Source organism: Myotis nattereri (assembly GCF_964212035.1).
Source record: "Myotis nattereri genome assembly, chromosome: 4".
Lineage (NCBI taxonomy): Eukaryota > Metazoa > Chordata > Mammalia > Chiroptera > Vespertilionidae > Myotis > Myotis nattereri.
Window position 1 is genome coordinate 4,321,739 of NC_138079.1, and position 22,873 is coordinate 4,344,611.

General features: G+C 44.2%; 1 protein-coding gene across 1 annotated transcript in view; it reads right to left on the bottom strand.

Annotated features, from left to right (window-relative positions):
• ADAMTS12 (ADAM metallopeptidase with thrombospondin type 1 motif 12) overlaps window positions 1-22,873 on the bottom strand; it is a gene marked incomplete at both ends in the record, with an annotated part of 181,821 nt that overhangs the window by 43,688 nt on the left and 115,260 nt on the right. Inside the window, 7 exons of the mRNA XM_081090333.1 lie at window positions 1,565-1,685; window positions 6,669-6,802; window positions 14,821-14,990; window positions 17,992-18,137; window positions 19,757-19,849; window positions 21,505-21,649; window positions 22,203-22,346. Of these exons, the coding sequence (XP_080946459.1) occupies window positions 1,565-1,685; window positions 6,669-6,802; window positions 14,821-14,990; window positions 17,992-18,137; window positions 19,757-19,849; window positions 21,505-21,649; window positions 22,203-22,346 (953 nt within the window). The remainder of the gene's footprint in view (window positions 1-1,564; window positions 1,686-6,668; window positions 6,803-14,820; window positions 14,991-17,991; window positions 18,138-19,756; window positions 19,850-21,504; window positions 21,650-22,202; window positions 22,347-22,873) is intronic.

The window sequence follows — 22,873 nt, forward strand, 5'->3', positions numbered from 1 at the left end:
AACTAGATGGAAAAGCGACAAAAGCGTGCTTTTTGTTTTCCACTTAAGAGCAAAAATCCAAAGTTTTAAGTATGTATCGTGGGTAGGTTCTGCCAAATGAAAGGACTATGCTTCAAAATCTAAAACCAAAGCTTTCAGCGATGCAAGTGCTGCTTCTGAAGTTTGTAGACAGGAGATGTAAACTGAAGCAGACGTGGCCATGAGCAAAAGTAACTAATATTTGTAATATGTATTTGCAAAAGATTACTCAGGAGGAAGCAAAGGATTAAATGATAGTGACTTGGAGTTAGAAAGAACCATGATAATCTATCCGCCAGGCTCCTTCGCACATGACAGAAAAGCCCACCACAGAGAGAGCTGTCAAATGAAAAGTGACATTTCCATTTCCCTCCATCCTGCCTCCCCATCCTCTAGCAAAGGAATTACAGTTAATAGTTTATTGGGCTCTCTTATAAAGTTTTTATGCACAGGCATAATCTTTAAACAAGTAGGATTGTACTATATGAACTACTAACTACTGCCTTTTCAATTTAATGTCGTTTCCTTTTTTGGGAGCATTTCAACATAATCCCCTTTATTGAAGCAATCCCCGGTTAAAGGATAGTTCAGTGGGAGGGAATGACTACCAACTGCTTTACGTAAAAAACTAGAGGCCTGGTGCACAACATTCGTGCACTGGAGGGGGTTGGGGGGCCCTCAGCCCGGCCTGTGCCCTCTCGCAGTCCGGGACCCCTCGGGGGATGTCCTTAGCGCTGCCACGGAAGCAGGAGAGGCTCCCGCCACCGCCACTGCACTTGCCAGCCGTGAGCCTGGCTTCCAGCTGAGCGGTGCTCCCCCTGTGGGAGTGCACTGACTACCAGGAGGCAGCTCCTGCATTGAGCATCTGGCCCCCTGGTGGTCAGTGCACATCATAGTGACTGGTTGTTCTGTCATTCAGTTGATTTCCACATTAGCCTTTTATTATTTAGGATGAGGAACCTGAGTTCCCAAGAGAAGAAATCTATGCATCACACAACACAGCAAGGCTGGGAGTATATGCACCCATACCCAGGGTTTACTCAGCCTTAATCTAGTGTTTTAATGGGGAAATGTGGTTGGCAGAACAGAGATAAAAAACAAATCCTCTTGTATGTCTCATCTTCATGGGCCTTCTTTACAGAAATGAGAATAATTAAAGAGTTGCAGGAGTAAAGGGTCATTGAGACATTCTATTTCAAGGGAAGGCTTTAGGGTTGGTAAGGCTATCTACAAAGTATCTATAATAATAAGAGCATAATATGCTAATTAGACCAAATGACTTTTTGGACGACATCCCAGATAACCTTTTGGATGAAGCCGGGGCTGCAAGGGCCGGGGCAGCATCCGGGGCTGCTGCCTTGGCCCTCAGAGCCCCTGGTACGCATTTTATGCATTAGGCCTCTAATTAAGAAAAATGAACCTATTCATCCACCTTTGCCATTATTTGAAAGTCACAATCTGCTAAAAAACAAAAACAAAACCCAGCCATCAATCTTGCCCTCCATTCTCAGTCCCTTGCCACTTCAGTTATTTATTTGTTTGTTACCAGATCCTTCTTTCTGTTTATACATCTTCCTCACAGTCTGGCAGGCAGAGCCGTCCCCAAGGCACACTCCGCAGCGATCCTCTGTGGCGTTGGAATCGATCTCATAGTCACAGCCGACCATCTGCAGGAAGAGGGGTGCAGGGTGAATGACACGAGCAGGAGGTGTCGCACCTGCCTTGGACCTTGGACTTCCCCTTTCCTTACCCATGCCCCCTTTGCTCTTGGTGAGACTGGGGTTGGGGGCAGATACACTAGGGCACACATGTCTCCTTTTCCTGGTGCAGCAGAGAAACAACCAAAGTATCCACTAAGGTAAAGGAAAAACTTGCTTAGAGGAGATACAGGGACAGCCTGGGTGGGTCTCTCCCGAGTCAGAGGCAGAACTGAACACAGTTCATAAAGCTTAACTATGAAATGTTTTGGGACTGAAGTTGGGGAAGCAGCAGGTCCCTCCTCCCTTTCAGATGTGCAAACCTCAGGCCCCTCCTCTCTATGGGGACTTCCCAGGGGTGGGGCAATCATTCCACCTGTGACTTGGTTGTTGAATCCCTTTCCATTCCTCCCTGGTTGTTCTCCCTGACACCTGTCTGAGGACAGCAGTGAACCAGCTGCTGCCAGAGAAAGGCTGGCTTAATGCTGAGAGCACTGCAGTCTGAGCGATGAAATCCCTGACCTGCAGACCACCCATCAGACCCTGCAGAGCCTCCTGTGACCCCAGCCACCCGGACCTCCTTCCTTCCAGCCGCAGAGGAAGAACTGGCCATTTCTCCTCTGATCTGAGAACAGTCTTGCCCTGTGCACTGGACCAAATCCCTGCTCAGTGCTCTTTCTGTCCATCGGTCCTCCTGCATCTTCATCTTTTCCTCTCCATGACGCCTTCTCAGTCTATCAATATGGCCAAGTATGTCCCACCCTGAAACTCCCGCACTGGCAAAGGAGAGCATCAGTGCTCAGCAGTATCAGATACAAAGAATCATGGCACGTGGACTGCAAGGCATGAGCCATGGAGCTCCAGCTGATCCTCCCTGTTGCCTGCCATCTTCCATGGCCTAGGCTCTTGACCACATGTCTATGGTAAAGAGAGGCAAACTAGACCATATTCGATTAGCCAGTTGTTTCTTTTCTGTTTGGAAAGAATTCTGCTCAGTAGTTTTCTTCTCTCTCAAAGGTAATTTTCTTATTTCTCAAATCAATTAGAAGGAAGAACAGTTTAGGTCATAAAATACACTTTCTCTCTACCAGCTAAACAGAGCATTAACACTCACAGACAGAAATAGCCCCATTCCTCAGGCTAACCCTATGGGGACCGGGCCTAAGCCATCAGTCGGACATCCCCTGAGGGCTTCCAGACTGTGAAAGGGCACAGGCCAGGTTGAGGGATGCCCCCACCCCCTCCCCCTGCACGAAATTTCATGCACTGAGCCTCTAGTCATATATAAATGATTTGCAAATATTTCCCCCATTCTACAGGTTGCCTTTGTATTCTGATGACTATTTCCTTTCCTGTGCAGAAATGCATCATCAATTCTTGACTCTGTCATTTGGACTGGAGTAACTTGAGTATTAGAGAAACCAGCTTCCAGTCTTTCACCAGGCCTGGAGCCCTACATGAGTGAATAACCAAGAGGTATTCTTACTAATTCTCACTTTTAGCTTGTAACATTGTTTTACTTATAAATTCTTAAGTAACTGGGAACTAAATACTAACTGGCACCATGACCTAATCCACCTAGAATGTCATTAATTTCCTCCCACAGTCCCTTGGCAAAGGCGGAGACTGGGAGAATGGCTGGTTCTATGATGAGCTAGATTCCCAGCCAATGAAATTTAGAGCATGAAGATAGGAAAGATTCACGCTTAACTGAAAAGAACAGCTCTTGCCATTTAGAAAGTGGGACGTTAGCAATAATACTTTTCTCATCATAACTTTGATGGCCAAGAGATAGGATGTGAAATTCTGAAGAGAGATCTGCCCACGAGAAATTGATTTTTGGTGTTCAGTATATCACAAAAGTAGCCAAAAAATGTCCTTGTGAGAGAACAAAGAACGTTCCAGAGAGTTTCCAAGAGGAATGAGAGAGGGAGCTGACTTAGGACATTAGGAAGGTGGTCAGATGAGGGTAAGGACTCAGCAGGGGTTGAAGATATTGATTCTGAAAGGGCACAAGTTCACAAATTGGACTTTTTTATTTTAAGAAGTACACAGTAGGCTGATAGTAAGATCAAAAAAGGGCTGTGGTTGGGTTGATCAGAACCGGGATCCTGGAATGAGAGGCTGGTGAAAGGCTCAGAGGAGCCATCTAGGGGACAGCTGATGTGATAGGTCAGGACATCTGGGCTCCTTGGGAGGGACCTAAGCCAAAGCCATGCTGATTGGGAGAAAAGGGAGGAGCAAAGGAACTGAGAGTCAAAGAACTGGGTGCCAGGAGAAGGGCAAGAGGGCTGGCAGGTGAGCAGGCTGCTATAAGACAGACAGCCGGTAAGACTGCAGAGCTGGGAGAGTTGTGATAAAAAATGTCAAAGTTTACATTTTTCTATTTGATAAACAAGCTTAGGAGTTCAGTACAATTAAAAAAAAGGGGGGTGGGCACAGATAGTTATCTCCTAGGACAAATCCATATCTAACATGCCAAAATGTTGGCAAATATAATTTCAACCTAGAGTGGAATATATATGAGCAAAAGCATATATAATAAATATTTTCATATCCACAAAGAAGATGGATTTGACAAACACTGTATACATTTTGTTTTCTGATTGTGTTCAATTCCTTCTAAAAAATCAACAACAAAAAACCTGTAGTAAATGAATAAGACTAACAAAGCTAAAATGTCTACAACCTGGATTTTCAGAAGGTAAATCGCATTGAGGTTCTTAAAGGAAATTTGATTTGAGTAATTTTTCAGCTTAAAAACTTAGCTCAGTGTGGTACAGACAGAAAGTAGGTAATTATACTTTCTAAAAGACCGTAACTGGTTTCCAGGAAAAGAAAAGCAAGCAGAGAAAACATGGCATATTCCATTACACTGATTTCACTGGTTTTAAGAGAGGCAGCCAAGACCTTATGTTTTATTCAGAACACCTATGTTTTCTGTCACACGCTGCTGCTGCTGCCGCTATACATGCAAAGGTATTCAGGCCTAAAAGATCATTTTAGCATCCCATTCATTTCTTGGTGAAATAAGTTCTCAGCCCTAGCTGTGTAATGGCAATCAGCCCCAGCTGTGTATGGGGAGTTTTAAAAATATCAGTGGCCAGGCCCCAAATTCCAGAGACTCTGAATGTTGAGATCCAGCCAGGCATCAGTGGTTTAAAAGCTCTGCCTGTTAGAATCATGGGCAGCCAGGCCTGAGAACCATGATTTGGACAGTGGTGGGCTGTTTTGGCCTGGCTTCACTTAATAACCCTTTTCCCACTCTGGGGACACATCTAGCCTAAAACATAGTAATTAATTTTGGCTCTTTGTGGCTACAGCGATAATTAATGAGTCTGAAAGGAATTTTGCCTGAACTTTTCCAAATCGAGAGTCTGATTAAGTCTGGCTGTTCATCACTCATTCCTGGAAATCAACATACGCCTCCTGTGCTTCGGTCAGAACCGGAATAAATCAAAAGGCAACTTCAAGGTGGTAAGCGCACCTTCCAGGGGGCTGAACATTGGTGGGCAGGAGCTTTTTACAGTGGCAATTTGGTCCCGTCGGAAAAATACGATAACTACTTGCAAAAACCAAATAAAATGTGTTAAGAGTTTATTGTGTGCCAGGGCTCTGTTACAGGCTTAACATAGATGACCTTATTCAATCTTTTTGACAACTGCAACTATATTTAATTGATTTCAGAGAGGAAAGCAGAGGGAGAGAGAGATAGAAACATCAAGGGTGAGAATCATTGATCGGCTACCTACTGGGGATCAAGCCCGCAATCTGGGCATGTGTCCTTTATCGGAATCAAACCTGGGGGACCCTTCAGTCCGCAGGCCAACGCTCTATCTACTGAGCCAATCCGGGTAGGGCTAGATCAGCCATGGGCAAACTACGGCCCGCGGGCGGATCCGGCCCATTTGAAATGAATAAAACTAAAAAAAAAAAAGACCATACCCTTTTATGTAATGATGTTTACTTTGAATTTATATTAGTTCACACAAACACTCCATCCATGCTTTTGTTCCGGCGCTCTCGTCCAGTTTAAGAACCCATCGTGGCCCTCGAGTCAAAAAGTTTGCCCACCCCTGGGCTAGATGGATATATATTAACATCTCAATGTTATAAAAGAAAACTGAGCCTTAGAAAGATGCCCAGGGTTACAGAGCTAATAAATAATGGCAATGAGTTTCCATCCTGGAGCTGGAGCGTGACACCATTATGCTTTTACTAAGAGTGAGTTAGGTATTTCTATAGCATAGTTTTCCTTTCATTGATTCAAAACACCTTCTCTTTTAAACTGAGGTTTATGCCTGGGTGTTAGAGCACAAAGCCAGTTCATTAGTTCCTTGCAAAACAAACTGTGAGCAATTGGAAGGACTTTTTCAATGGTTGTACACATAAAAGCATTAACAAATCAACCCAAGTAATTTACATAAAGGCAGAGGTGATTAATGGAGCCAGTGAGGGAAAGTTAAAATAGAAATCAGAAGACCTGTTTATAGCTACCTGTTACGCCATCTCTCTTCCTAGGATCATGTCGGCAATCAATAGAGAAATAAATGTAAAAGTGCTTTGTGAAAACACTATACAAACTATAATTAAGCTCAGATTTTCCTAAAATTTAACCACTCTGTTGGCAAGAAACCAATGGAAAATGTAATGCCACTGAAGTAATCTATTGCCTTTTTCTAACAAGTCCTCCTTTAATTTGGTTCTTCTTCAATGTGCCCCTGCCCCATGCCTACAATAATATCCCAGAGCCCATCAACTAATCAAGAAATGAAGACAGCAGGAGAAAACGATTCAGTTCCAAACTGTGTCTCTGATATCCACTGAGAAGTCTTGCCTCCCAGACCAAAAATAAAACCCAGGCCATACGCAAAGGCCACAATGGGTGTGACGTCCTGAGTTGATAAAAGCATGATTTTATAAAGTTGTAGATTAAGGAAACATACCCAATACCTTACATATGCCATTAATACAGACATTTCTGCTGTTGCCGCCTTCAAAGCACGGGGTACCGTCAATGACAGCATCCAGCATTTTCTCGGAAAACTGGCCGTCTATGGGTCGGCAGAAGAGCTCACAAGGACGTGCTGCAGTGAAAAAGAGACAAGTCAGCTTTTCGGATCAGCACCCTCCCCCAGGACTCTTTTGTACATACAGGTATGACCCCAAGGGGCGTTATCTGGAGATTCCCACCTTTTACCGTTCTATGGCACATGCTGAAAAGTAGGGGTTTTTTTTTTCTTTTCTTCAGTTAGAGTTTCACAGAAAATTGAATTGGGAAGATTGCTTTAAAACACCATGTTCTTTGTTATAAATAATGAGACCTTTCAATCCAACATTAGACTGTGCTTGTAGAAAGAAGGCACCATGCATAAGGGTTAACCTAGAAATTACGTCATTGTCTACCACTGATGCAGGACCTTAGGCAAGCATAACACCTGCCCACTGTCCTCAGCAAGGTCAGCGGGCCTCCAGGGGCGGGGGGTTCCCTCTGATAGGGCCAGCCCACCACTATCACCCCCACTACTGTCATAACCCACCCCTAGCAAGTCTCCCTTATTCCCCTCAAGCCCAACAAGCCCTCAGACACAGATTTACAACCACACAGAAACAAGGCATCTGCTTTTTTTTTGCTGAAGCTGAAGCCAACCCTTAGAACACTGGAAAGGTCTCCTTCCCCTGTGATAATCATGACATCTCCATGAAGAGGGGCCCTGAGGTCAGGACTGCTCCCCATCTCGCTTCTGCACTACAGAACCATGGCAGCCTCAGGGTGGGAAGGTGGGGCAGGCGCAGCGAAGCACACTGGGCAGTGGTCAATGGAGTCTTCGTGCTAACCAACAAATAACCTTCCTGGCAAAAGAGCAGCACACGAAGCCACTGCTGTGGCTCCCAGAGCTTGCACAACAACGACGGAGGCCAGAAAGGATCCTCTACGTGAAAGCAGCCACTGTGAAGGGAAGGTTCAGGGCTGTGTAAGAGTGTACAAGGCTTGCCTGGCCCAGTGTGGCTCAGTGGTTGAGCATCGACCCATGAACCAGGAGATCACAGTTTGATTCCCGGTCACGGCACATGCCCGAGTTGCAGGCTTGATCCCCAATAGGGGGCGAGTGGGAGGCATCTCATCATTGATGTTTCTATCTCTCTCTCCTTCTCCCTTCTTCTCTGAAATCCAAAAAAATACATTTTAAAAAAACCAAAAAGGATTTTTAAGGCTGAACCAGAAGTCCTGTTTATCTGTCCTCTTCTCTGGCCGTTGTTTTCCTGGTGCTCTGGGCACATCATGACGTTGCCCCAGGACACAGGACTCTGCAGAAGGAGGCAGGGGTGGCAATGGAGCGTCTTAGTGGTCATGATGAGTGTCAGAGAGTCTCTGTCCCAGACATCAACCTCATGGATTCCACAACCTTCACAGCGTTGAGTATTTTCCCCGACTCAAAGGTGCTCATCTGTCTGACACAGCCTTTAGTCGGGGCCATGTGACTGTTTTCTCTCTAGCTTTCAAATCCGTTTATAATGCAACGAGGTGAGAACTCTGGAACTAATTTACCGGTGCACTCTCACCCTCACACATCTGATTCATCCTCTCACAGGAAGCGCAGGGGCTGAATGAACTCATTGCATCAGAGGTTGCATTTTCAATTTGCTGAAACAGGACGGCTCCACATTTTTGGAGGATGATCTTAAGAAGCGATCCTTAGAAGTGAGAGGTAAAGCTTTTTAATAAGGATTAAACATATATCTCAGTTCAAGGAAAAGCTTTGATGCATGTCATGTTTTATGAGTAGATTGCAATTTCACTTTCACCATTAAAAAAAAAAATCAGTTTCTAAAATCCCTGGGCAGGAAGGCTTCATGGGTATGAGCCCTGTGCAGTCGCCAGCATCTCATTTGGCCGGAGGCTTTGTGGTTGCTGTCCTGAAGCTCTCAGTCATTTCATAGTTGAACTTAGACTTTGTAAGTGAAGTCGGTGGCACAATGAAGCGCATGCACGAACAGAAGAGATCTGCCGTGTGCACGTCCGTGGGCCTCGCCAGACTTTAAGAAATACTAAACCTTAAGGGAAAGGCAGAATTTAAAATGTTGTGTTGTTAAAACTAGTTATATTCAACTCAAAAAAGAAGCTCAGTTTAATGACTAGGCTCAGTTAAGCTGGAGGGGAAAAACAAAGCAAATGAAAACTCCTAATCAAAAATCCCAACCGAAAATCAACCAAGTAATTAGTTAGATTCTGTAATTCGGGGCAGATTTATATGGCATTCTTTTACTCTCTGATATATATATATATTATTGTAGTCCCCAAATATATATATATATATATATATATATATATATATATATATATATATATATATAAGCTAAACATAAGAAGGCATTAAAATTAATATCTTCTACAATAACCACAAACAGATATGAAAACAAGAATAGAACTAATTAAAAAAAAGAATGAAACCTATGTCATTGATGTGTTAGACTAAGCTACCTGTAGTAATGCTCACCATTTACTGTATATTTTTAAGTTCTGTCTCTTGGTTAAGGTGACTAAGAACTGTGATAATAAATTTGTATTGGGCCTTAAGTTGCTTGCTTTAGTGATTAATACAGGGCGGGGCAAAAATTGTTTGTATGGAAGATAATACAACAATGAATAAATAATAATACAAGAATACACTGTGTTTGGGGTACTCACAACTGTAAACCTACTTTTTCTCCCCGCTCCCATATTTAGGCTTCAGGATCAGGCCTGGTCTAACGGTTGGCTCTCTGGCACAGTCTGAATATGGCCAATTTACTTAAATTCTCCAAATCGATGAGCTTATCCATAAGAATTGGGTCAAAAACTTAAATTTCCACACGGGATTTTCTTTTGGGGATAAAACAGGGAAATGCATAGAAACCAGGGCATGAAGTGCCTGGCACAGACTGAGTACCGATACAAGTTCAATGTAAGCTTCAGTTAGGAATGAGTTTTGCTGCCAGTAGTGCTTCCTTGCCTTAAAGGGACAGGAGTTTATTTTCCCCACAAAACAAGAAATCCAAGGGTAGGAGTGTTCAGCTACCCTGCTTATTTCCTCCTGCTCAGCTTCTGGGGTGGGGCAGGTTTCTTGGTTGCAATGTGACTGTGTAACCCTGGTAACAAGAGAGGAAGGGTGAATGGCAGGTGGGCAAGGGACCAAGGGCCAGCTGGGTGGGCACCAGCTAAAAACATTCACAGGAGCTTTAAAAAGATGAGCCTTCCAAAGAAACAACCAAAGTGTCCTGAGAGAGAGGCCTGGATACAGAAGATGTGGTCCATATACACAATGGAATACTACTCAGTTGTAAGAAAGGATGACATACTGCCATTTGCAACAACATGGATGGACCTTGAGGATATTATGCTAAGCGAAATAAGTCAGAAAAAAGCTAAGAACCATATAATTTCACTCATATGTGGGATCCAAAACTCATGAACGCAAACAGCAGTGTGGTTGTTGCCAGAGGGAAGGGTGGGAGTGAAGGGGTCTTAATCTATGGTGATGGGGACACAGTACAATATACAGATCTTGTAACACAGAAACCCACACCTGAAACCTGTATGATCATATTAACCAGTGCCATGCCAATACATTTAATAAAAAATGGTACTTGTTAAAAGTTGGAAATCCAGTGATTTTGTTTATTTGTATTTCATCCTTTGAATGATCACATATGATCTCACTGAATGAATGGATTATAGTTTAACTAGAAAAAAATAGTGAAAGATGAGCCTTCACCTCTTTCTCTTTGGACAGAACTGGTCCACAGGAAATATGGGCTAGTGGCTCATTTAGTTTTCCCTCTCCCAGTGTAGGGGAACGTGAGAGTGAAGAGGGTTGTGAATGCCGTTGGGTGTCTGCAAACATCCTTATTATTCCATCATTTCCCCTCTTGAAGCCAGACTCCTAATCTGTGAAATGATAGGCTTGGCTAGAAGGTCTCCCAGGCTCTCTGCACATGATTTCTATCTAAACCCCAAGGATTCTTGCAATAAATTCTATGCCTGCCCCCGCCGGTGGCCCCAGATGCTAGGACTATCCTCCCAGCTCTTGGGGGAACTGCTAGCATCAGCCCTCAATTGTCACCTGGGCTTGAAAGCACTTCCCTGCCCAGGACACTCACCTCTTCCTGGGGCAGACCATACCCGTCGACTGGTCATGCTGGGCACACAGACATGGCTCCCCGCCCCAAGTGTGGCAACTCAGAAGACCACAGCAGCTCCAGAGCTCCCCGTGCAGCAGGGGGAGGCCTTTGTGGAGACTGCATTGCAGCCCAGCTCCCCTCTGCCCAGGCCCACCTCCTCCCCTTTCCTTCCACAGCTGCTGAACTTCCTGCACGCTAGTCTCCGTCTCAGCCTGTTTCCTAGGGAACCGGATCTGCAACAATTCCTTAAAGATGTCCCTGAAGGATCCTATCCCACCAGGAGCAGACTGTGATCTGACCTCATGTCAGACCCTCCACATTTGCTGGAAAGTTCATGGGCATTAAACATTAATTGGGCTTAAATATTTAGAAGCAACAATAGAAATAATGAGCTTACACGAAGAATTATTGTTCTGAGAAAATTTAAAAAGATCTAAAAAGAAAGAGAGATTCCAAGAAAGTGACAACATCAAGATCAGATTCTGGTTGTTTCCCAGTAGAAGATGCAGGATGTAAACACATTCTATTAATATAGGCTAATGAAGTCTCTGAGAATCTACATAAGTGTGTGTGTGTGGGGGGGGCTTCTTAGTCAAATAGACCTATGCTTCAATTCCAGCTTCATTATACAAAATCCTGTAACCCTGAATAAGTGGCTGCCCTCTCGGAGACTAAGCATCTTTATTGCTGAAGGTGGGGGGGGGGGGGTGAGTGAGAGAATGCACAGTCACGTGCTGATATAAGTAGGACCTCTTCTTATTGGTGCCTGCATGGCTGTGAGCTAGTGGAGTTGCATAATTTTTTTTGTCAGGAATGCTGGTAAAGAAAATGCCTATATTAGAAAGTATGCTGATCTAGATTCATAGTTTTCAAAACTTTTAAGCAGAATTATTTTTTTTTATTCAAACAAGACTTTGCCAACAAGGCAGAGGAAATCAGGATTTTCTTACACAAAGATTTTGTAAGTTCAAGTATATAACGGTTAAGAATAAATTAGTGTGATTTATAGAAACTATTACAATGAACAAAAATGCTGACATAGAGCTTTTGGATGGCGTTATAGATTTTTATGGGGTGCAGCATCTACTTTTTTCTGTGGGTTTTTGGTTCCCCACTATTGAAGAATCTTGACAAATAGTTGTAAATGATATCAGTTTAGAACAATTCAACCTGCAATTTCAGGGTATTTCTCAGTTAATTGGGCTGATAGGAGACGTTCCTTCTAAGGTCTACAGAAAACCAAATTAATTTGACTGTGTAAGTCAATGTATTGATGATTTCTGATATGTTAAAACCTGACATAATATTTTTAGTGTAAGTGCTGTTCTTTATCGCACTTTTAAAAAATAGTTAATGTTTTTTTGAAAAATGAAATGAGAATCAAGCAATTTCAGAAGCCCTGAGATTCCATGAGACAGAGTTAGCAAACTATAAGATTTGATGATGTTTCTATGCTTATTCCAAATGCTTAAATTCTTCTTCACTCATTGGCTACTTAGCAAATCTACCAAGACACTTAACACTGCCCACTGAGTGAGCAGAAAACTCTGTACATTTACTTCATTCTCTGGTGCCTTCTCAGGGAAGGCCGGAGGGTACAGAGTACTTGATGCACAGGGTAAGTGCTCCATACACAGTGGTTGATATGAATGACCTACTTGTCACTCTTAGGGGTGTCTGTCAACTAAGCAAATAACTCTGTTAAGATAAGAGTTTGATGGGGAAAGAAATCAGCATGCTGGTCAAGGTAGTAGTTACTTCTATTAGCAGGTAAGCCACTATCTATATGTACTAGTGTATAAAGCTCTCGCTGGCGCCAATCGCACATGTGTGTTTCGATCTGTCATTGTCGATTGTGAATTTGGTTGACACTTATATTATAGAGAAAGGGCAAATAATGATATTGAAATATTTCTTCTAATTAATTTCCTTTCAATGTGCACGAATCCATGCACCGGGACACTAGTGCTCGAATAATAGCACAGGGGCCTGTAAGAAAACCGTGGAATGGAGGATGGAGGCTGAGAGCCCAGGTAGGCAGCGAGCTTAGCTTAATTTCACCATATGGTTTATTCAGCCTCATACTAATTTCAGATGCAAGCCAACCACTCCAACGTGAGTGAAATTTATGACTACGTTTTTTAAAAACATTTTTTAATTGATTTCAGAGAGGAAGGGGGGGGCGGGGAGAGAGAGAGAGGGAGAGAAACATCAGTGATGAGAGGGAATCATCAATCGGTTGCCTCCTGCACGCCTCCTACAGGGGATCGAGCCCAAACCCAGACATGTGCCCCTGACTGGAATAGAACCCAGGGCCCTTCAGTCTGCAGGCCGATGCTCTATCAACTGAGCCAAACCAGCTAGAGCATGACTACTTTTATAATTCTCATTTTTTAGTACCTACTCTATGCTATACAAAAAAGTACGCATTTGATAAATGCTTATAAACAATGAACACCCGGTTGAGCCAAATCTTTTTATTCCAAGTCCAACTACTCAAGCCATCAGAGTTCAGAACACACAAGCCCAACTCCGCATCTACAGGGAATCAGGGGAGGGGAAATCTCCAAACTAAGCACCTGCCAGAGTCCTGGGGAAGCTGTGCTACTTTAGTTCTGGAAGGCTGCACACAGAGTGACAGGACCATGGGCCCAAGAAGTTTCAACATACTGCAGAATGTCCAGGGTGTAGGGAAGGCAGTACCTTTCCTCATTGGTTTTGTTTGGTTGCTTTTTCACAGTCCACATAAGTATATACATAAGTTAGCTGATATTCAAATGCCTGGCTCAGGAAGCTAAGTTGTACCAATAACAAAATGATTCGCTCTTCTGGAGCATGAATGATGCTAAACTATGGGGAGCAAGGAGCAGACGTTGCCCATGACAACCAATAGCTCCAAAGTGGACAAAGCACTCTAGGGTCTTTCTTTCCAAGGAATTGACAATAGCATTTTCATAACAGTTCAAAATACACTGACAATAGCATTTTCATAACAGTTCAAATACATGCTTTTCATTCATTGTCCCACATCTATGAGTCCTCTCGTGTAGTAGCACTACACTGGAATTTCAAAAACTTTCAATCATGAAAAATTAGGTAAGTTATTTTTTTCTTCCTGTCTCAAATCTCCTTCGCTCAGGGAAATCTTTCACGTTTCATTCCTCACGGGAATGACGACAAATAGCCCAGATACTTTCTGATGTTCATCTACAGATAATGGTCAGTCAAGTTCTTCACCTTCAGAAGAGAATGAGCGACTGGTCCTGAGTCAGTGCAGCGCTGCCATGGCTGCCATTCATGCTCCAGCTCAGCCACATCCCCACCCCTCATGTGCAATCTCCAGATGCCTGCTTTTACTCTCCACCCTTCTTAGACTGTCTTGTATACACAAATGTTCCTTCATGGCCCAGAGCTGGTGAATGAAGTCATTCCTACATCTTTCCTTGTCCTATTCTCTGCCCACATGGAATGCCTGACTATTTCGATACCCCTCCTCTCCTTGCAGTAGAAGGCTACTCAGACTTAAGGATCATCACCAACTGCCTTGGAAGCCTTCTTTGAAATTACTGCAAACCCACAATGACCTTTTCTGAATTTCTGCCCAAAATTACAGTCTGTTTCACACGCTCATCAACAAGCACTTAATGAATTCCATGCAACACTTATCACTTAATTGCACCTCAGCTGTTTTGAAGTGAGCCACCAAGTTTGACAAACTTGTCTTTTATTTCCTGCAGAGCTCAGCACAGAGCTTGGACATATTCAACCTTTAATATTTACTGATCAACCTAACTGGACCCTGATTTTACCTGCTAAAATACAGAACATCTAAGGGTACATTTCTCTTTTTGTTGGACATGGCGGGGTGGCACAGACCCCTGACATATGCTTTCTGATAATGGCTATGGACCTGGATCTGGAATATACTGCTACAGCTCCTTACCTGGATTAAAAACCGGAAACCAGTTGTAGAACGCATTCTTGTAGGGCACCGTGTCAAACTCGCTGCACTGCATCTGCCGAAATGTTGGTGCATCGGGGCGACAGGGGTGGACGTTGCACAGGCGATAGCGTTTCCTTTCTCCAGTGCAGTACTTTCCTCCAAACTTTGGCCTACAGATGAGACACAGAAGCTGTCCTGTTAGTTTCCTTAAAGGCCAGCATCTTCCTTTAAACTCCCCTGACACGTGGCCATGCTCACACCTTCCCAAACCATGTCCCTCTCTACCCTTCACACTCAACTTTTAAATAAATTCTTCCAAGTTCATCCATTTCTGTTTGTGTTGCTGCCCATGAACATTCAATCCCAAGCCTATTCTGAAATAGCTTGATCCCTTCCCACATTTACTCAGATACCTGGTCTTTAGCTGTATTTTTATATTTGTTTCCTCCTCTTTATTTCCATAAACACCAAACTTGTCCAAGCTTTATTTCCATTCCTGTCTCCCCGCTATCCATCTTTTTTTCTTTATCCTTATTCAACCTATTGTACACACTCTTATCTGGTTAATTTTTACAAATACCTGAATTATTTTAGTTTCTTGTTTAAAATCCTTTAATGGCCACCGAATCAAGTCCAGCCTCTTGAGCTTGGCCTTCAAGGCTCTCAAGATCTTGACTTAATTCACTTTACTTCCCATATTCCCCTCCATCTGCACATTGCTCCAGTAACACTAACGTATTTTATATATTTTTTGTGTGCTTCTGGATAGATTTCCCCTCTCTTTAAGTCTCTAAATGTCTATATACTGCCTGTACTTTAAGGACCAAATAAATGCCATCTCCATAATGAATTTTCCCCAGAATCCTACCAGAAGTAATCTCTTTCTCCTCTTACATGACACTTCATCATCCCACTGTATGTGCTTGGCAAAGAGAATTCTCTGACTAAGGGAGTTCATAGTCATTGACGCCCTGTAGGTGGTACAAAGATTTGTCTTTGATATTTGAGTTTAGGCTGGCTTTCTACTCGTTATGGTAGAGTGACACTCTATGCCTTGGAATATCTCCAATTCATCTCCATCCAGCAAACATCGCTGAGGGCATTTTATGAGCCAGGCCGCACTGGGCTCTCACTGGACAGTGACGAACGTTAGGATACAGTCTCAAGGTCACTTGGTCGCTCACTGGCCTGAATCTGTGACCTAAACCCCAGCACAGAATCTGTGACTTGGTTCCACAGGTGTTGTTCTTAGTGAACTTAAGCAAACCGGCCACTGAGATCGTACACAGTCACTCACTGAGGAGACTCTGTGACAAGCTGTGGCCTGATGTGGGAATTAGGACCATTTTCTCCCTGAAGCTCTATTAGAGAATCATCCTTCAGTTCTTCAACAAGGATGTCCCTTTTTGATAGCACAGGTCATTGACCATTATCCCCAAAAGGCTACAGATTGGTGGTAGCTGATATGCAGCATTGACAATGGGTCCCAGAGCAAATCACCTATATTTCCGGATCTCTACAATGGAAATCACTTTTCTGATCACACTGAAATAAATTATAAAATAAAGATTCTCTGTAAAAATGGAAGTGTAAGAAATTCTTGGTTTTACATTTATGAATTCACAGAAACCTTATGTTTAAACAAAAACAATTTTTATCAAAGGGTAAGATTTAAAAACAATTTTGTCCAAATTCCTTAAATGTATACTTATATGTGTGGTAAATGATTAAATATCATAATAATGACTATATTAACTACAATTTACTGACAATTTTATAGTAGGTATTGTATAAAACTCTTTATAGATATTAACTTATTAACCCTGAGAAATTTATTATATATGTGATATGTATATACACATGCTTATATGTACATATAATATACTTATTAATAAAAAGGAGATAGATGAATGTATTAAAAAGCTGTGATACATTTACACAATGGAACACTATACAGCTACTCAAAGAAGGATCTCTTACCCTTTGAGATAGCATGGATGGACCAGGAGGTTAGCATACTAAGCTCACAAGCCAGAGAGAAAAATAAAATATCACATGATCTTACTTATATGTGGAATCTAATGAACAAAATAAACTGACAAACAAAACAGGTCCAAAAACATGGCTACATGGAACAGACTGACAGATCTCGGGGGTGGGGGCAGAAAGAGGTTGACCAAAGAACATTTATGCATATATGCATAACCCATGGACACAGACAATAGGGTGGGGAAGGCCTGGGTTGGGGGCTTTGTGGAGGGAGGCAAAGGGGTGGGAATGGGGGACATATGTAATGCTGTCAACAATAAATAACTCACTAAACAAACAAACAAGTAAATAAAATATAAGATTTGGAATTAAGATATTGAGGGAACTATAATAATGCTTATCATTTGCCTTTTACAAACTATGACTCTTACTCTTCAATTTAGACTAATGTAAAAATAGGTAAAGAAGCTTAATACATTTTCTACTTACAGGAGGTATCATATGTATATTTAAAAAAAATTATACTTGGGATCTGGCATACCAGAAAATAATGAAATTGATAATGTAAGATATATTTGAACATCAATGGAATTTAAATTTAATTTATATATAATATCATCATACAAATTTAAAATATGAAAAAAGTAAGCAATTTGATTAAAACTTTGATAGCCACTTGTGAAATAACTTCTTTGGAATTCTTAACAAGCTAATATGGATCTCTAAGGTTTACAAAATCCTTATCTAAAACTTTAAAATAATAATCCCCAGAAAGGTGCCTAGCTATTTGCTTAGTTACATAAGGGAAGAAAAACATTTTTGCAAAACTGTACATTCGTTAAGCCTGAAGGAAAGCTGCAATCTTATCAGCAAACTTCAGTCTCACTGATCTCCTGCTGATGGTGTGGTTTATCCAGGAGGCCTTAACTGCATAACCTCCTGGAGGCTTTCCCTTTAAAAGAAATGTGCTTATCTCTCCAAGCGATGGAATCCGCTTATCCAAGTTCTAGCAAGAACCCGGTGCCAAGCCCAAATGGAACCCAGCAGAACCACTATTTGTTCACCCTCTGGGAATCTTCAGCGTCCCCACTGATTTCCCTCAGCAGGCGTGGGTCACCGATGTCACAGTGGCCAAGCGGGTCTCCCAGCTCACGGGAGAGGGAGGTGCTTGGCCGCACTCACTCGGGGTTGTTGCAGAGCCTCTCCGCGCTCTGGGCCCCGGCCCCGCAGGTCCTGGAGCAGTGGGACCAGGGCGACCAGCGGCCCCAGCCTCCGGGAATGCTCTCTGGTTTCTTCCCCACCGTGATGCACTTGCCGGCCATACACCACTGGAAAGAGAAGAGGAGGAGCTGTCAGGAAGGCTCCCACAGCAGGCTGGGTCGAGCACCCTAGACGTCCAACCCCCACTCTCCTCACTGGCTTCCTGCAGCCCACGTCACATGGAGAACAGAGAAGAGCTCATAGAAGAATTTCCTCCAAGCGTCTTGGGCCTGAGGAGCAGAGAATTTCAGGAATCGAGGGAACTTCATGGCACCTAGCTGCGGCCAAGGCAGGGGTGTTACTCAAAGTGTGGTTGGCAGATCGCATGCCAGAATGTACATCAACACATCAGTCCTTCACGGGGAATGTCCCGCTAGGAAAAGCGCGTCAGCTCGGTATGCCCTGCAACATAGCTGTTCAGTAACGTCATTGATTTACTTTCTGGCGCAAGCTCCTTATCTTGCTGTAGACAGCAACAAACTTTACAGACTGGTACTGTGATAACACTTCTTTACAGCCCCCCGGGGTACTCAATGTCAGATAACGTTATCCTCCTGGTAAAAGTCCACTGGCTGCCAAAAACCACTACTTGTTAAGAATTTTAAGCTCTTTCTAGTATCAACAAAAATGTCTCTTTTCCTGTAACTCTGCCCAGTGTTTCTAGTTCTGGTCTTCCGAGTGAGTCAGAAGGAAAAAAATCCACTCTCTAACTCTCCAGGGAAATGCTTTAACAACTGTCAGTTTAGGAGGGTGAACCATAGAAAAAGAAAAACAAAAAGAAAATACAACTTGTTAGAAACGGCCACACTACCCGGAAGATTTGAGCATGTTTTATCTGCTGCCCGCCCTGCCATTATTTCTGATCACTGTGTATTGACCAGGTTCTAAAACCTGTGATGAGTCAGGCCCTCCTCTAGCTGCATAAAGATTCCCACCAAATACCTAAGTTCTAGACCAGCCGTGGGCAAACTATGGCCCGCGGGCCGGATCCAGCCCGTTTGAAATGAATAAAACTGAAAAAAAAAAAAAAAAAGACCGTACCCTTTTATGTAATGATGTGTACTTTGAATTTATATTAGTTCACACAAACACTCCATCCATGCTTTTGTTCCGGCCTCCGGTCCAGTTTAAGAACCCACTGTGGCCCTCGAATCAAAAAGTTTGCCCACCCCTGGTCTAGACCCACAACCAACCTGATTGGCTTTGTGGAGCAGCAGGCATTACCCACTTCCAGGGAAGTCTAGAGAATATGTAACCTCTCTGAGTTCTTGGGTGTCTGGCTTTCTTGCTTAGCAGAGTGGCAGATCTTCAAGAAATGCAGTCAGATTGGATGATGCGAAAGAAGACCACAGGTGGCCCAAGTCCACCATCTTTGGAAAGAAGCCGCCACGGGCCTGTCCTTTCCGATCTCTAACATGAAGATGTGACTAGCCACGCACTCCACGGAAGTGCATTAGGGGAAGACGGGACGGATGTTCTGTGATTGGAAGTGTGGGATTGGGCTCAGCCCTCTGTCCGTCACCACTTGTTCCCATGAAGGCTCAAAGGCTCAGGGGAGGTGGACCCTTTCCTCCGGCTAGTCCAGCTCTGTGGTCTCCATTCACCCAGAGACAGCCCCCTGCAGGGACTTCTCCCCAGAACTCAGCGCCCACCGCCCGCCAGCTGCCTGCCTCCGCCCACACGTCACCTTCCTCTCGCCACAGCGGGTCCCATCCGCAGCCGCGTCCAGCTTAGAGCGACAAAAGCCTTTCACCAAGCACCACAGCGTCTGGCAGACATTCTGGAAAACAAATGTGAGATCGCACCTTTTTATATTTCAGCACCTGCACAGAAGCGTTTCTACAGTGACGGTAAAACACACACACTCGTCCCCAGTACACGCTGCCGTTCCCGGTGAGCAGGAGGGATGGCCTGGCTCAATGAGAGCTCCTTCTCCTTGTCGATGGGATAGAAAGGAACCATGGGAGCACTCTCAGCTCAAATGTCATCTGGACTTCGTCATAATTCCTAAACAGTGGTGCGGAGACCATACTGGGCAATAAGAAAATGGGAGATAAAACACATTTCCTAAAAGTTGAGACTGTGATCTCTAGGTGTGTGGCACAATATCCATGTCCTTAGGTAGGGTAACTGGTGGCATTAGCCATCAAGGGCCAGTCCAAAAACTGCGGGTAGAAGTTTACGAAGAGCTGGGTGGCTGTAACTTGAGCCTGTTCGCTGAAGGAAACGGAAGGTGTTCCATCCAGAAAGCCTCCGCTTACTTATTCCTGAAAGCAGCCAGCCTGTTGGAGCTGCCGGCCCCTGAGAAAGGAGGCCAGGCAGGGGACACTGCAGTCTCCCAGGAACAGTGGGGTGTAGAGATATTTAGGAGGCAGGATTAGTGGGACTTGGTAACCAGTTACAAGGGAGGGGTGAGGGGTTTTTGCATCAACTTTATCATCTCTGTTCAGGTTTGCTTGTTCTGTGTAAACACATTTCCTCCTTCCTCAGAGTCTTTCTCTAAGTCTCCTTCTGTCTTTATCTCGTTGGATTGACATGTTTGCATCTGCCTCCTCTCCCAGAGCTGTGCAAGGCCAGAAGCTCTGATTACGGATTTGGAGTGCTCGCCTCCTCCATCTCACTCAGGCCACAGCACAGCATCTGGCCCGGGCTCACTGCGAGTTGCTTCTCCTTGTCTACGTGTTCAGAATAATACGTAGACACACCAAAGGGCAGGAGTCAGAGAAGAGTCAAGATCCAGCTTACAAAGAAGTGAAAGAAGTCAGGATGTTATCCTGTGGTTAGTGGGGACCTTAAATCAGAGAAGAGACATGGCTAGATGTGTGTTGTTGCTGTTTTGAAATAATCTGAGCAATGCGGGGGAAAGATTAGGTAGGAGGTAATTACAACAGCGAGGAGAGATGATGAGAGACTGAATCAAGACAGAAGTAGTGGGAATGAAAGAGAGGACAGAGCCACAAACTCTTTAGGAGGTATCATCAGATGTTGAAAATAAAGAATACATTGGGGATGAATCTTATTCCAATCTTGGGATCTGGTGAAACTCTTTAACAGATAGGAAATTCAGAAAAGAGAGCAATGTTAGGGATTACATTGTTTGCTCTGGAGTCTGTAGGTGTGAATAATTGTGATTCTTGAAATCACTATAGAATTTTCTTCACCACCACCCAGTTGCAAAGAATTGCTGGCTCCACAGGATACCAAGGAGCTAGAGTCAAGGAATAGAAATGACCCCAACATCAATCCTTCTGCTTTATCAATCCTTCTGCTTTATCAATCCTTCTGCTTTATAGACACAGTGCCTTAATGGAAAGTTTGCATTTCCGTGTCTGGACCTTGGGATTTCCAAATATCTCCCTGGCCCTTCTTTCAGTGTGCTGGAGACCTCCAGCCCTGCACATGCCCACCAGCACCACCAGGACACCCGCCACTTACTTCTACTTCCTGGCAGAAGGTAGCATTGGGGCCATACTGCAGCTGGCATTGGTGGTGAACGTCATAGATCACTCCAGGGGCAATGACCTTGGACTTCAAGCCTTTCTTTTGGGGCATATCATTAAGACAGAACCCCCAGCCTCGGCTGAAACGAAGTTAATAGAAATGAGAAGAGATACTTATGATTTCCTTTGTCTTCAGTCTTTCATTCAACAGAAGCTTCTGCCCCTCCAGTTCACTCTTTGTCCTCAAGACAAGCTTATTTCCACAAGACAGAGACCCCTCCAGGCCCATAGTAGGAGCTAAAAGGAAACCCAGACCACATCCCATTCCACTGGTTCAGCTGTGATGTAGGAAATGCCAGCAGCGGTAAAATGAGAGAATCATCACCTTATCCCCCATGGAGTTTGGGTGACCACTTCTGCCATATCCTGGTGGCTCCTGCCAGTCTGCACACCCAGCTCCTAAAGAGCCACCGTGAGACGGGAGCCATCGGGGGACAGGTGTTCCCCTGGCTGTGGCCAGAGGGCAGAGCCCACCTAGATCTCAGGGTCAGAAAGCGGAAGTGAAATCCACCCCTTCAGACGCTGTGGCCTGTGAGAGGAGCTGAGACTTTTCCAGGCCTCACGTAACACGCCACGTGACTTCCAGTGGAAGGGGACCCAAGTGGGGCTGCTCGGAGCCGCGCTGTCACTTACTCCAGGAAGCGGGTGATGTACTCCTTGCTGCACTTGGACCACGTCAGCGGGATGGGGTTGTACTGGAGCTGGCGTGACATGATGTAGGGGTGCCTTCTGGCGGACTCACAGTCGTTTTCCTTCCCGTCATGCTGGATGCCGAAGCTGCAGGGAGGCACAAGCCCACGGATATCAAGGAGGCAGGCATGCAACAGGGAGAAAGTCAGAGTTCCCGCAAGGTGAATACCACCGAGTGCTACTTCTGTACAGAAGGCTTCTGCTTCCGAAGTGCGCCTTTCAAGTTGGAGGGAGTAGCTCATTTTCAACCGAAAAGCACAGGGAACATCTGAGGCAAGATTTGTCTCGTCTATGCACCGGAGGAGCCATGTGGCTAATTCAAAAATGTCTGTGTGGTAGAAAGTGAAGAGCTCCCGGTTGGCTTTCTATGAGTCTAGAGTCAGGAGGGCCAATGCTGCCTCAAGCTGTCTTCATTCTCCTGCTGCGGTACTCACAGCACAAAAAAGCAAAACTGTCTTTCTCCCTTTTCACGTCCTTCTCCCTTTTCACCATAATTTATGGGAGAACATGAAAGGGGAAGCCGATGGGACACTTCGACAAGGGACGCAGCTTAGGAAGGCAGGGTTCTTTGGAAAAGACAATACTGCTGGGGGGAGGGGTGGAGAAGGCAGCAG